General features: G+C 33.9%; 1 protein-coding gene across 1 annotated transcript in view; it reads right to left on the minus strand.

Annotated features, from left to right (window-relative positions):
- Window positions 1–8,123: 8,123 nt before the first annotated feature.
- The window catches only part of SHCBP1L (SHC binding and spindle associated 1 like), a 44,835-nt gene continuing 40,407 nt past the window's right edge, over window positions 8,124–12,551 (minus strand). Inside the window, exons 8-10 of the mRNA XM_074308549.1 lie at window positions 11,540–11,790; window positions 10,321–10,443; window positions 8,124–8,507 (exon numbers count right to left, since the gene is read on the minus strand). Coding sequence (XP_074164650.1) covers window positions 8,256–8,507; window positions 10,321–10,443; window positions 11,540–11,790 — 626 coding nt within the window. The 3' untranslated portion in view covers window positions 8,124–8,255. The remainder of the gene's footprint in view (window positions 8,508–10,320; window positions 10,444–11,539; window positions 11,791–12,551) is intronic.

Raw genomic sequence — 12,551 nt, forward strand, 5'->3', positions numbered from 1 at the left:
ACATCAACATTAATAGCAAATCCTTTTGTCCTTTGTACAAAGGCCTTGTGAAAACTCCACTTTGAGGCCAAATTCCTATTGATAATGAAAACCTACCTGAAATTCCTCAGTGATTAACAAATTCTCCTCTGGCCATACAACTCTTCCCCTCCCAGTGATTCTGAATTTCTCTCATTCAAACCTTCTGGAGCTGGTAATTTTTCTATCAGCAGATGTTATATTTTGACTTCAAGGAATATCATGGCCCTATGGAGGGAGAAGGGAGGAAACTACCAGGATGTTCCACAAACTTTTTAGCTGCCTTTTTTGTTTTCACCCATTAAATAAATTGTAAACTCCTTGAGGACAAGGGCTTTTTTCTTATTTACATAGTAAATCTTAAATGTTGGTTCTATTGTTCCCTATTGCCTGATACTTTATTCCTATTCCCATCTACCCTACTCCTCTAATATCTATTATCTCTAAAGCAACCCACACCTTTCATTGTTTTGAAATACGTACTCCATAGACAACAAACTTGGTTTCATCTTCAATCTTTTCCTTTACCTCTTTATTCTTTATTCTGGCTCTAAGACTTGGCTTCTTCCTGATGACCCAACTTCCCTGACCTGCCGGTGCAGCACTGCCTGCATACCTCTTAACTTGCTTGACTGGTCAAGATAGAAGAGTTAGACTACTTGCTCTACATTGCCTCTTCCAGATTCTCCCTCCCTCCCACCATCAATCAGTCCTTTGAGATTCACAAGTTCTATAGCTGTTACCTGCTACCATCCTTGAAGTCTCTCCCCTGCCCCCTTTCAATAAGATCAGTGCCTGGTTCAGTCTTAAGCTTCTGCCTTCATCCTAGAGGACTATAGATACTTCTGTTTATTCTCTTACCTCACAGTTCAACTTATTTTCATGTAACCTGTTCCATTGCATCTCAGCCACACACCAAGATCATACCCTGCTCTTTCACCATCACCCACAACTACACCACTTCCAAGTTGGTGAACTCTGAAAATCCCTTATCTGATCACAATATCCTTTTGCCTTTCCACTTTACTCTTTGTCCCCAATTGTGACCTCCAATCCCTTTAAATCTTAGTTCTTCCCAATCAATAAGCATTTAATAAGTGCCTGCTATGTGCTATTAAGCAAAAGAAAATTCCTGAAGTTTACAGTCAAATGGAGGAGACAAGTATGGAAATAATACAAACTATGTACAGAATAAATACGAAATGATAAATAGGAATTGGGAGAGGCTTCCAATAAGCAGGATTGTAATTAGGATTTAATGGGAAGCCAGTAAGATTGGTAGTCAGAATGGAGGAGCATTATATCTCTTGGAGCCAGCCAGAGAGAAGACCTAGCACCTAGGAGTATCTTTATCTTGTTCATGGAAAAACCAGAAAGCCATTGTCACTGAATCAAAGTATATCTGTTAGGAAACAAGTCGCATACAAAAGACAAGACTTAGGAACAACTAATGCAGAAAATGGAGCAAGAAGTCAAAAACTTTGGTTGTTCCAAGCCATGAAGTTGTGAGATTCTGCTTTCTTCAATTTGGCATCTCTTGTTCACTTGTTATCTCTGCATATCTAGTGCGAAATTGAATTTCCACATAGTTAAGATATATTATTAAAATACTGCTAAATAAAGTATCTTAAATATTAGAAGCCTGGAAAGATAGGGTCAAAGGGCTTGAATATTTTATCCTCAGTGCCTAGCGCAATGCCAGACACATAGCAGATGCCTAGTGTTTGATCAACTGACATTCCAAGATGACAAACATTTTTAGAAAATACTTATCTTTAAGGGTCTGATGTCACTACTTTAAAGTGAATAATTTGTCATAGATTCCAGAAGGATTTTGTATGATTTTGACATTTAAGAGATGCTTTGAAGTTTATTTTGCCAAATGAAGTGTTGACTTTACATTATCATTTATCATATGACCCTTACTTACCCTTCTCTGGTGCAGCCTTAATCTTAGAAATAGTCATTCAAGAAAATTGCCTCTCAAGAATATTACATTCCCTTTTTTTTTTTTTTTTTTGCCAAAAATGACCTTCATATATGCATATCATTTTACAGGAATTAGGTTACTAGCTAAGGATTGGAACAGTGTGCAATGAATGACAATTGTGTTATCTTTGAAAAAAAATTAAGGTACATTAATATTTAAAATGTAGGAAGTTGAAAAGCAACCATTTTAAGTATATTGTAGGTAAATTATTTCTAATTGATACCAATCAGAAACCAGTTAACAAACATTTGGCCATAGGCTTCATTAATAATGCCAGGAAATGCCTTTCCCAGGCCTGAGAAATGATCAAAGTAGATGCACCAGGCAAAAAAGAAAAAAAAAAATGTGCAGCTCTTCAAAAGGCCCAGGAGTCAAGGGGGAAAAGGGCACCCAAATTGTATTGAGGAAGGAAAGGGGACTTGTTCCTGGCAGAGTTAATGGTTAGATTGGAGCAAGTGACAACATGACAAAAAATACTTTTGTCACTCTCAAGAATAATTTGCTAACCTCCTGGCAAGTACCCACATTGTCCTGAGTGTTACTTTCAAGGGAGCCAAAATAATTTCTCAGTATAGAACAGTGAAAAAGAATGAGATTTCTAATCAAAGCAACATGGATTTGAAGGAAGGGTTCTGTTGTGAACGGACTCTGTCACCAAGGGCTTCAGTTTTCAGACCTAAAAAGTGTTTAAAATTCAAGTTTGAAGTCCTCTCCAATTCTACTATCTAAATCTCACTCCTAAAAGGACAAAACAAACTTACTTTGAAGTAACAAATTTCTGTATTCTCTGTAAAGCCTAATTATAGAGTAAACCACTGCAGATAGGCTTCATTAAATGTTTTTCAGGGACAGACTGCTTGGGGGTAAGATTTTTTTTTCATTTTCTGTTCTAATTTGCTTCCTTTTAGACATTTTTTAATTTATACTGTTCTGATAATTGTATATATACTTTACTTTGAATCAGCTCATACAAATCTTATGTTTCTCTGAATTTTTAGTGCTTAACAGCATTCCATTATATTCATATACCATGGTTTTAAGTGTTTGTTTCCCAGTTGATGGGTGTTGACTTTGTTTTCCAGTTTTCTAATATCATAAAAGGTGATATGAATATAGTGGATATTTGCTTCTTTATTTAACCTGAGAATATATACTTACATTCTTTGCTTGCTGGACACTTCTGGTTCTCAGACCTTCTAGAACCTCACACTTCCCCCCATTCCTTTATTGTTTCTGCAACAGGTGGAATCTACTGGTAAATCCTATCTCCAGTGAGCCTCTGCTTATACTGGTAAACCTACAGCTGGTAAATCAAGACTGTCTTCCTTTGTTAACCCTCAGGTTATATTAATTCACAAAGATTGTGAGGTAAGGTTTTTTAAATTATTTCTCCAGATTAAAAAAACTTGCTTGTTTTGTTAAATATTAATAGACAGGATATAAAGCAAACAACACTTATTACCCCAATCAAAAACTACTTTTCAAATTGATTTGTGCTTTATCACATCTCCTATATTGTATTTGTTGTTCTTCTCTGGTCTTTTCTGCTTTTCAACTCAATGCGATTACAGCTAAAACATGTAAAACTGATTTACAGAACCTGAATGTTCCTTATAATAATCCTATAAAAATTCCTAAATTAAAACTTTTTTTTTTCCAAAGCATCCCAAAGATTAACTAACATACTTTATAAAGTATGAGGGGTAAATTATTTGTTATTTGCAATTTATTAAGCATTCTTTGAGATAGCGGAAATGTTACTGTTGGAGTTTTGAAATATATGGTATCTGCTACTAAATAAATTTGGTTATTTTTTTTTAAAAACATCACACCACTTTTTTATATTCTCATTATTTTCTACTCAGAGCAATTACTGCTTTCTCTCTAAGATTGTTTTATTTGAGACTAACCAGATTTTAGAATGTCTTTTGTCATTTATAAAGTGGAAGTTGTATTGGTATATCTTTACTCAGGCTTTTATTCTAAAAAGATCTTTAGAGGAAAATGGTAGAATAGGCAGGAAATTACCTGACTCTTAACAAAAATTTCCCACAAATTAGATAAAATATATCCTTGATATGTGAGAGGCAGAACTAATTAGGTTAGGGTAGAAGCAGTTTTATAAGACGAGGTTTGGCCCAAAGTGCAAACACCTACTGGTAGACACTACTGAACTGTAACAAACAAAGGCTGGGGCAGCTGCCTCAGCTTCAGAAACTTTCACCTCCTACACTAGGGGGAAGGAGGGAAAAAGAAGTTGGTAAGCAGAGGAGGGCAAGACTGAAGGACTCTCCATTATATTATCCCTGTATGCAGGGCCCAGTTGTGATGAAGTCCTGGGCTGCAGCTGTGGGTAGGCAAATGTGCTAGCAGAGGGGTGGGAACCTTGCTGGCTGGGGACACTTGGAGGAAAATAGAATCCCTGGCTTGAAGCCCAGAAAGGAAAAACAAGGAGAGTAAGAGCATTTGTGGTGACAAGCCATGTCTTAGGCAGAGAAAAGTGCATGATGTCAACGCCAGACAAGACTTCAGAAAACAATAGGAAAAGCTTGAGGCCATGCCACAAGTCTAGAATCTCACGATATAAGAAGCCATTTAAAAATTAAGCAAAAAAGAAAAGAACTCAATCATATTTACTATGGAATAGAAGGGATCTGGAATTTTTACTCTTAATTCTGATTAGTGAAGTTAAAAAAGCCACGCCAACTTAAAAAGAAAAAAATTGTCAGATAAGTCACAAGCCTAAAAATAGTTGAGTTTAGTAAAGCCTTTAAAAATCAAATGAAAGGTTGAGGAAAAATTAGGGGGGGAAAAATATAAGAGCAATCCAAGAAAATTATAAAAAGTCAGCCACCTGGAAAAAGAAAATAACTCCTTAAAAACTATAGTCATGCAAGGGAAAACTAATGACATGCATGATACCAAGAAATAAAACAAAATCAAGGGACAAAAAAAAAAAATAGAAGAAAATCTGAAACATCTCAGATTAGATACAGTATTTTAAATTGTTCTGGAAAAATTGCTCTGAAGTTCTAGAACAACCTCAAGGGTAAAATGGAAAAGAAAATCCATCAATCAACTAAAAAGATTCCAGGATGAACACTTACAACTTTATAGCCAAATTTCAAAACTCTCAAGGAAAAAAAATACAAGCAACAAGAAAAAATAAATACTGGAAAGCTATAGTCAGGATAACATAAGATCTAGCAGCTTCTATATTAAAAGACCAAAGAGCTAGATTTCAAAGAACAAAGGAGGTGGATTTGCAACCAAAAATAACTTGCCCAGCATAGCAGAGTAGAATTCTGAAGGAAATTGAATGACTTGAAAAACTTTTAAGGTATTTGTGACAAAAGAGTCAATCAATAGAAAATTTGACCTATAAAATTTAGGAGAAACGAGGTAAACATTTTATTTTTTGGTCAATATTTTATTTTCCAAATACATGTAAAGAGTTTTCAACATTCATTTTTGTAAGCTTTTTTTATTCCAAATTTTTTTCCCTCCCTCTCTTACCTCGACCTCCCCGCTTCCCCAAGACAGCAAGCAATCTGATACAGGTTAAAGGAGCAATCAAAAGGTAAACATTAAAGACTAATCATGAGACTTCAGTAAGGCCAAATTGGATTTATTTCTTATGTGGGAAAATGTTATCTGTATATTTTATCATTACTTAGATCATATGAAAGAGCATACATAGGAGGTTTGGAGTTGAGTTGAGAATGATAGGATGATTATAAAAAATGAAATGGATAGGGAAAGATAAAATGGAACAGTTACCTCATACAAATAAGGTGTGAATGGAAAAACCTAACTGGAAGTAGATTGTGGTAGAAAGCTTGTAGTGCTAGAACTTCTCATCAGAACTTTGTTTAAAAGAGAACTGACATATATCTAGAAAGATATCAAAGTCTTCTAAATTTCAAAAGAAACAGGAGGGTGAGAGGACAGGATAAGGGAATATTTATTTTTTGGTGAAGCAATCTGAGTTAAGTAACTTGTCCAGAGTCAGACAGTAAGTGTTCAAGCGTCTGAAGGTGAGTTTGGTGAGCTATCCACTGCAATACCTACCTGTACCGAAAGGAGGGATTTCAAAAGAGTGTGTAGAAAATATTGGAGGGTAAGGAGAGAGGATAGTTAATGAGAAATTCTTTACCTTGGTGCAAACTAGGGAGGTGGTGTTAGAAGTAAATCAGACTTGTGAGGAGAAATAGGTTAAAAAGAGGATCACAGTGCAATAAAATTATATTAAGGAACAATGAAAACTGATTAAAAACTAATTGGAGATGAGTGGGTAAGAACAAATCTGAGCAATAATAATTTCAATGACAATAATAAAACAACATACTTAAAACCTATGTGGTGCAGCAAAAGCAATCATCAGAAGAAAATCTGTATGTCCAAATGCTTCTATCAATAAAATAAAGAACAGACCAGCAAAGTGGATATTCAATTTTAAAAAAACTAGAAAGAGAACAAATTAAAAATCCCTAATTAAATACTAAATTGGATCTTAAAAATTAAAGGCAAAATCATTGAATTAATTATTTTTGAGAATAAAACCAAACCATTGTTATTCCAAATACAGAAAAAGTGTTAGATAAAATACAATGCTCATTGCTATTATATTTTTAAAAAAAAAACTTAAAAAGCATAAAGGGATTTTTCCTTAAAATGATAAAAAGCATTATTTGTAATGGAGCTACTAGAAGCCTTCCCAGTAAGATCAGAAGTGAAACAAGGATACCTGTTATAAGCAATATCATTCAAGATTTTACTAAGAAATGCTAGCAATAAGAAGAGAACTGATAAATGCATGTATGGTATAGTTGTACAAAAACACATCTGTGTCTTGTCTAATGGTGGCTTTCTAGGGCAAGATGGGGAAGGAGGGAGGAAGAAAAGAATTACAAGTGCATAATAGCAAACAAAAGAAAACTTATGTTAGCCTTGAAAATGATGTGCATTATTATAGTTTATTTTTAAAAATGTAAATTTGTGGTTTTCTATCGAATGCTTTTTTATATTGTGCTGTGTGCATCAAAAATGTTGTGGTTTTTTTTTTTTTTTCGTCTTTTTGTATTTAAGTTTATGTTTAAACTGAATAAAGAATTTTTTTAAGAACAAAAGAGTCTTTTGATAATTATTTTTCAAGAAATAATCATTTTCCAGGTTTTATAAATTGCGGATAAATAAGCCCAATTCAGTCAAATTCAGGCAAATTTATGATCCATCCCAACGAGTTAGTCATATATACCCTTATAAATTGACTTTAGGCTTGTCAAAGTATACAACTTTCTCAATCTGGAATTATAGTTTGGCTAATAATTGTGAAGTCAAATACAGAAGAGCATAGTGGATTTGAGTGGAGATTTTATATTCTTGGGATTGTACAACATGGTAATTAGTAGTACTAGTACTGATTTGGAAGGAGACTTAGGTCTCTTCTTGCCCAGATTAGGAACAGCCTTGTCTCCCTGAATCAAATCTCTCCCTTCTCCAATTCATCTTTGACATAGTTGTGAAATTGCTATTTCTAAATCACAAATGTGACCATGCTACTACTCTACCTCAAGTTGTTCAGTGGCCCTCTTTTGTTTCTGAGGTTAAAAAATAAACTTTTTTCTAATTGGCTTTTAAAGCCCTTCCCAATTCTGACTTGCAGATTAATTTCAAATTACTCTCTCCCCTTCATGTACTATGTGGTCCAACCAAACTCGCCTACTTGCTGTTCCCCCACTACATGACATTCCATCATTTACCTCCATATCTTTGTGGAAGTGATTTTCCCACTTTCCTCAATCTGCCTTATAGAATCCTTAATTTCCTTCCAAAGAATGCTGAGGTATAATATAAAAGAAGATTTTTCTGATGTTGCTAGTGGTTAGTGCTCTGTCACTCATGGGTGAACTTGGCAAATATACTGTGTTTATTATCTGGGCAATTAATATATCCTCCAGTACAATGTAAGTTATTTGCAATACTAAAACAATTTTTTTTTCTAAGGGTTCTTGAACAGGATACTCATTTATCTATAATTAAAATATTTTTAAACTAGAAACTATCCAAAGCAAAAAGCATAAAATGTTAAAATGAATCATTCCTTCCAAGATCATTAATAGAAAAATCTTCATAGTTTAATTAAACAAACTCAGAACTTAATTACAACTACCATTTCCTTGGGAATCAGCAACTATTTATTAAACATATATCTTAAATACGCATCCTCAACACGAATCCTGATGCTTTAACTTGTGACTATTCTGATATCCCCCTTTAAGTTTGCTTCTATCTTATTATTATTCATTTCCAGATTCAGATTTTGCATTACTTTGGAAAGCATATCATCATCTTTTTTATCTCCTGAAGCAGCTCCTTTGTTAAGAGTTCCTTCTGCTATAATAAAAAATTGTTCGGTTGGCTGTAGAATGCTTACTCCATATCCATTGTTGCAATAAATATGATTATTATTCATCTTCAATTTTGGGGCAGGAAGAACCTGTTGGGGTATTAAAATTGATTAGTTTTTTTTAAAGGATTATTTCATAATCTTCTTTATAAAAGTGTAAATATAACTAATGATATTAATATCCCAATTAAGCCTAATCAATGTATTAGTTAAATAATTATCCTTTAAAATATTAACTGGAAACAGTTACCTAAATTTTTAATAAGTACTGTTTTTCCTTTCTCTGAATAGTAAAATTATAAAATGTACTTCAAAATAGCCAATTCGTCAAGTTAATATAGATTCCCATTCTTACAAAATTTAATTGTGCTTATAAAAAATACTTTAAAAGTGCTAGTAAGTTTTCTACTTGGACTTATTTGATGGATCCTTCTATGTAACAAAATCCTTCAGACAAGTGCTATTCTGATGTGACTTTGGATTCTCTAAAGTGATTCTAGTAAATAGTAAGCTTTAAAAATTTTGAAAAGCTGGAAAATTTTCAATCATGAGCTATCTAAGGACAGACCTAACTGGATTATTACCAGATTTGTGACCACTGGTGACAATTCAGAATAGTCATACTTTTCATTCTACAGTGATGGTGGCAAATAGGGAAAAGGGAAGGGTGTGAATACATTCTACATGCATTAATGTCATGCCTGATACTCAAATCTTTGTTCAATGATCAAGAAATTGATACACTATTAGGTAGGCACATCAGAAATACCTTGTTAAGGCCTAGGAACTGAATGCTGTCTAAAAGGCTTTCTTCCATTAGGATAGCAGGTGGTAAGATCAGAGAGATTCGAATAAGGAAGGAATACCAAATGATGAACATCCCATTTATCAGTTCACCTGGCCTATCTTGTCTGCCCTACCAGTGCCCCATTTATCCTATTTAGAGGTTTACCCAACAAAATGAACCTCCAGAAATCATATTTCCAGACTTTCAGGATAAGATGTCTTGATTGAGTAATACAAGCTCCTATCTCACTATATATGCAGCAAGGCCCCAAATCAGACCATTATTTGCATCAAGCCTTCTACTGATTTTTTATCATCTGCTTTGTTCCCCAGCATTCTCCTCACTCCTGTTTTTCTGCCTCTTGGTATGGACACATTAATCATATCAATACTATTATTGCTTATGGAAAGGGCATTTCTTTTGGACAGGAGTAATGGATCAACTTGCCATCTCTATGATACCCCAGAACAAAATTCACTTTCCTGGTCATCAGTGTCCTTAAATATGTGTTCTCTCCATTAGAATGCCAAGTTCCTAGAGGGTAGACTGTCTAACTTTTTTTATTTCTCTTCCCAGCATGTAGTATAGTGCCTGGCATAAGCCTTTAATAAATGGTTTCATTTTTTCATACATCAATACAAGGAATTGGGAGGAGGTGTTAATTTGGGAGATTAGAAGGGGACACAATAACTGTCTTTAAGCATTAACAATGTGGAATAAATTCTATTTGTGCTACTTGGCTCCAAGCAACAGAACTAGAAATAACAGAAGGCAGTTGTGTAAAGAGAAAAGATTTCAGTTTTACATGAAGAAAAACTTCCTAAGAAAAATGGAACAGGCTGCCTTCAAAGGAAAGAGATTAACCCTTCACTGGAAGTCTTTAAATAGATAATGGACAACCACTTGTCCAGGAAGTTGTAGATGGAAATCTTCATTAGATACAGACAAGTGGGACTAAATGGGCTCTGAGGTCCTTTCCAGCTTTTATATTCTGACACTGTGTAGAATAATCTGATGTTCCATTAAGCTTTATTTCAACATCTGAATTCTTACAATGAATACTTTAAAATTCTTCCTAGTAAAAACTTTTAAGATAACTATAAAAAGTGAGATTACCTTCATATTCACCCCACCTAAGGTGCTTTTTGAATTGTCACTAGTTCTAAGATTATTGCAGTGATGAATTTCATTTCTTTCCAAAATGGCTATGCTGCCAGGATACAGTTCAACCCCAGCACCCTGCAAATTAAGAACAAGCAAAAAGCCAACAAAAATAACAAGAAAAACCTCATATACTTAAATCTGAAATGTTTAAAAAAAAAAAAGTTAAGAAAATGCTTGTCTTTGACTTATTCATAGGATGACATTTGTAGGATGGAATAGGTATTTAAATTCTGAAACACTATGGAATACAAGGGAAACAATCTTTTGCAGAAATCTCCTTTGCAAAACAGGGTTGATAGAATATAGAAAAGAAATGGCAGTTATGCTTTGCACAGTGCACCTTTCCCCACTGCAATCCCGCTATATCACAAGTTGAAATTCAATAGATTTTCTGGGAGTTTTGCCCAAGCCAGAGACAACACAGACAACAGAGCTTGGGACCAAATACTTAACCCAAGTTTTACAATAAGGTTCTGTAAATACCCCCCAAAAGAAGAAAATCAGACTTCTCTGGTATGAAGGGAAGGCTAAAAATTTTGTGCAGATCTTTCACTTTCATTCCCTTAGGGGTACCACCTTCTGACTCCACTTTGTGGAAAGGATAACAACTCTTACTCCTAGGCCTAAACAGAAAGTGAAAGGCCTATAGTTAATGAACTTTCAATAACTCCTAATTTTTTCTTTTCCAAATTCTTTCTAAATTTCTTATATTTTCCCTTCTAAATCAATAACATTTTAAATTATCAAATGAACTTTTACATCTTATTTAACCCACTGCTCTGTAGCAGTCTGATAATAAATTATGTTTAAAAACTATATATTTATATATACACACACGTGTGTGTGTACTGAATGTAAAGTTTTATTTAAAAGATAAGAACTTTAATTGATTTACATTTGGCTTTTTACTCAGTAGAGCCTTTTCAGTCATATTTATGTTCCATAAACTAGTCATTCTCATCTCAAATACCCCTAATGTACTTACTCTCTTGAACCTGTTTGTGATTAACTTATTTTAGTTTCCAACTGCTTTCTTTACAAAGTAATTTGAACTCTGAATCTGCTCTAAGTAGCTTTCAATTATTTGTACATCAAAACCACTTAATTTTGTTCTAAGTATACTCTAAGTTGTGATGTGCTTTTAAAATGTGGTGTTATTAAAATTAAATACCTGAGCTCCAGTAATTTCACTGTCAGTGATAGTCAAGGCTGCTCCTGTAAGAACACATACTCCAGTTCCTTCACATTTCAATACACAGTCCTCTAGGGACATGTGACCAGACTCCACGACCACAATACCATCCACAGTCCCTTGTTGTATCAAAGTAAGATGCATCAGTTTCACATTTTCAGCTTTAGATACTACAAAACTGTCACGAGAAGGTTCTGAAGTGATCACAATCTCCTCTCTCTTTCCAACTCCTGATTTACAGAAGAAAAATATAATTACTAGTAGAATAGATTTAATGTCTTTTAATCATTTAGCAATAAAAATTTTCCTTTTCATATTGTAAAATGTTTAATAAATATCTAAAGATCCTTATCTATGATAGCTTAATTGTTTTCAAATTTGTTTTCTCAATTATAGGTTATAATAGAAATAACCTTTAACTTGTCCGTAACTTCTATTCAAAATCCTTCACTTAAGGCCTACTTTAATGTCCCACTGAAGGCCTACTCTACTATGGTAGGAAGCTGACTGATTTCTTGAAGGTTGATTCCAGCACAATATAAGCTTTGGTAGTTTCTATGAAGCTGGAAGATATTACACATGAATAAAAAGTGTCATATGAAGAGCAGAATAGCCAAATTCGGATAATCTCATCACAAAAAGATTAGCCACAACATACCATTATGTATTTGGCCATAGGTAGGTACTACTTATGTATGAAGGCATGGAAGACTTGTGAGTGATCATGCTGATGAAAACACATTAATCAAACAAGCATTTATTAAATGTTTACTATGTGTTAAGGCATTCTGGTAGGCCCTAAGAATATAATTACAAAGATGGAAAAAACCCTATTTGTAAAGAGTTTACACTAAATAGGAGAAAAATGTACATTTATATAGAGTGTAAACAAAAAGTAAAAGTTAAAGTAATTAAATACAAGATAGTTTGGGTGTGTGTGGAAGGACATTAAGCAGGTAAAAGAATTAAGGAAATTTTCTTGCTGAAGATG

The sequence above is a fragment of the Sminthopsis crassicaudata genome, chromosome 4, assembly GCF_048593235.1.
Source record: "Sminthopsis crassicaudata isolate SCR6 chromosome 4, ASM4859323v1, whole genome shotgun sequence".
In the NCBI taxonomy this organism is placed as follows: domain Eukaryota; kingdom Metazoa; phylum Chordata; class Mammalia; order Dasyuromorphia; family Dasyuridae; genus Sminthopsis; species Sminthopsis crassicaudata.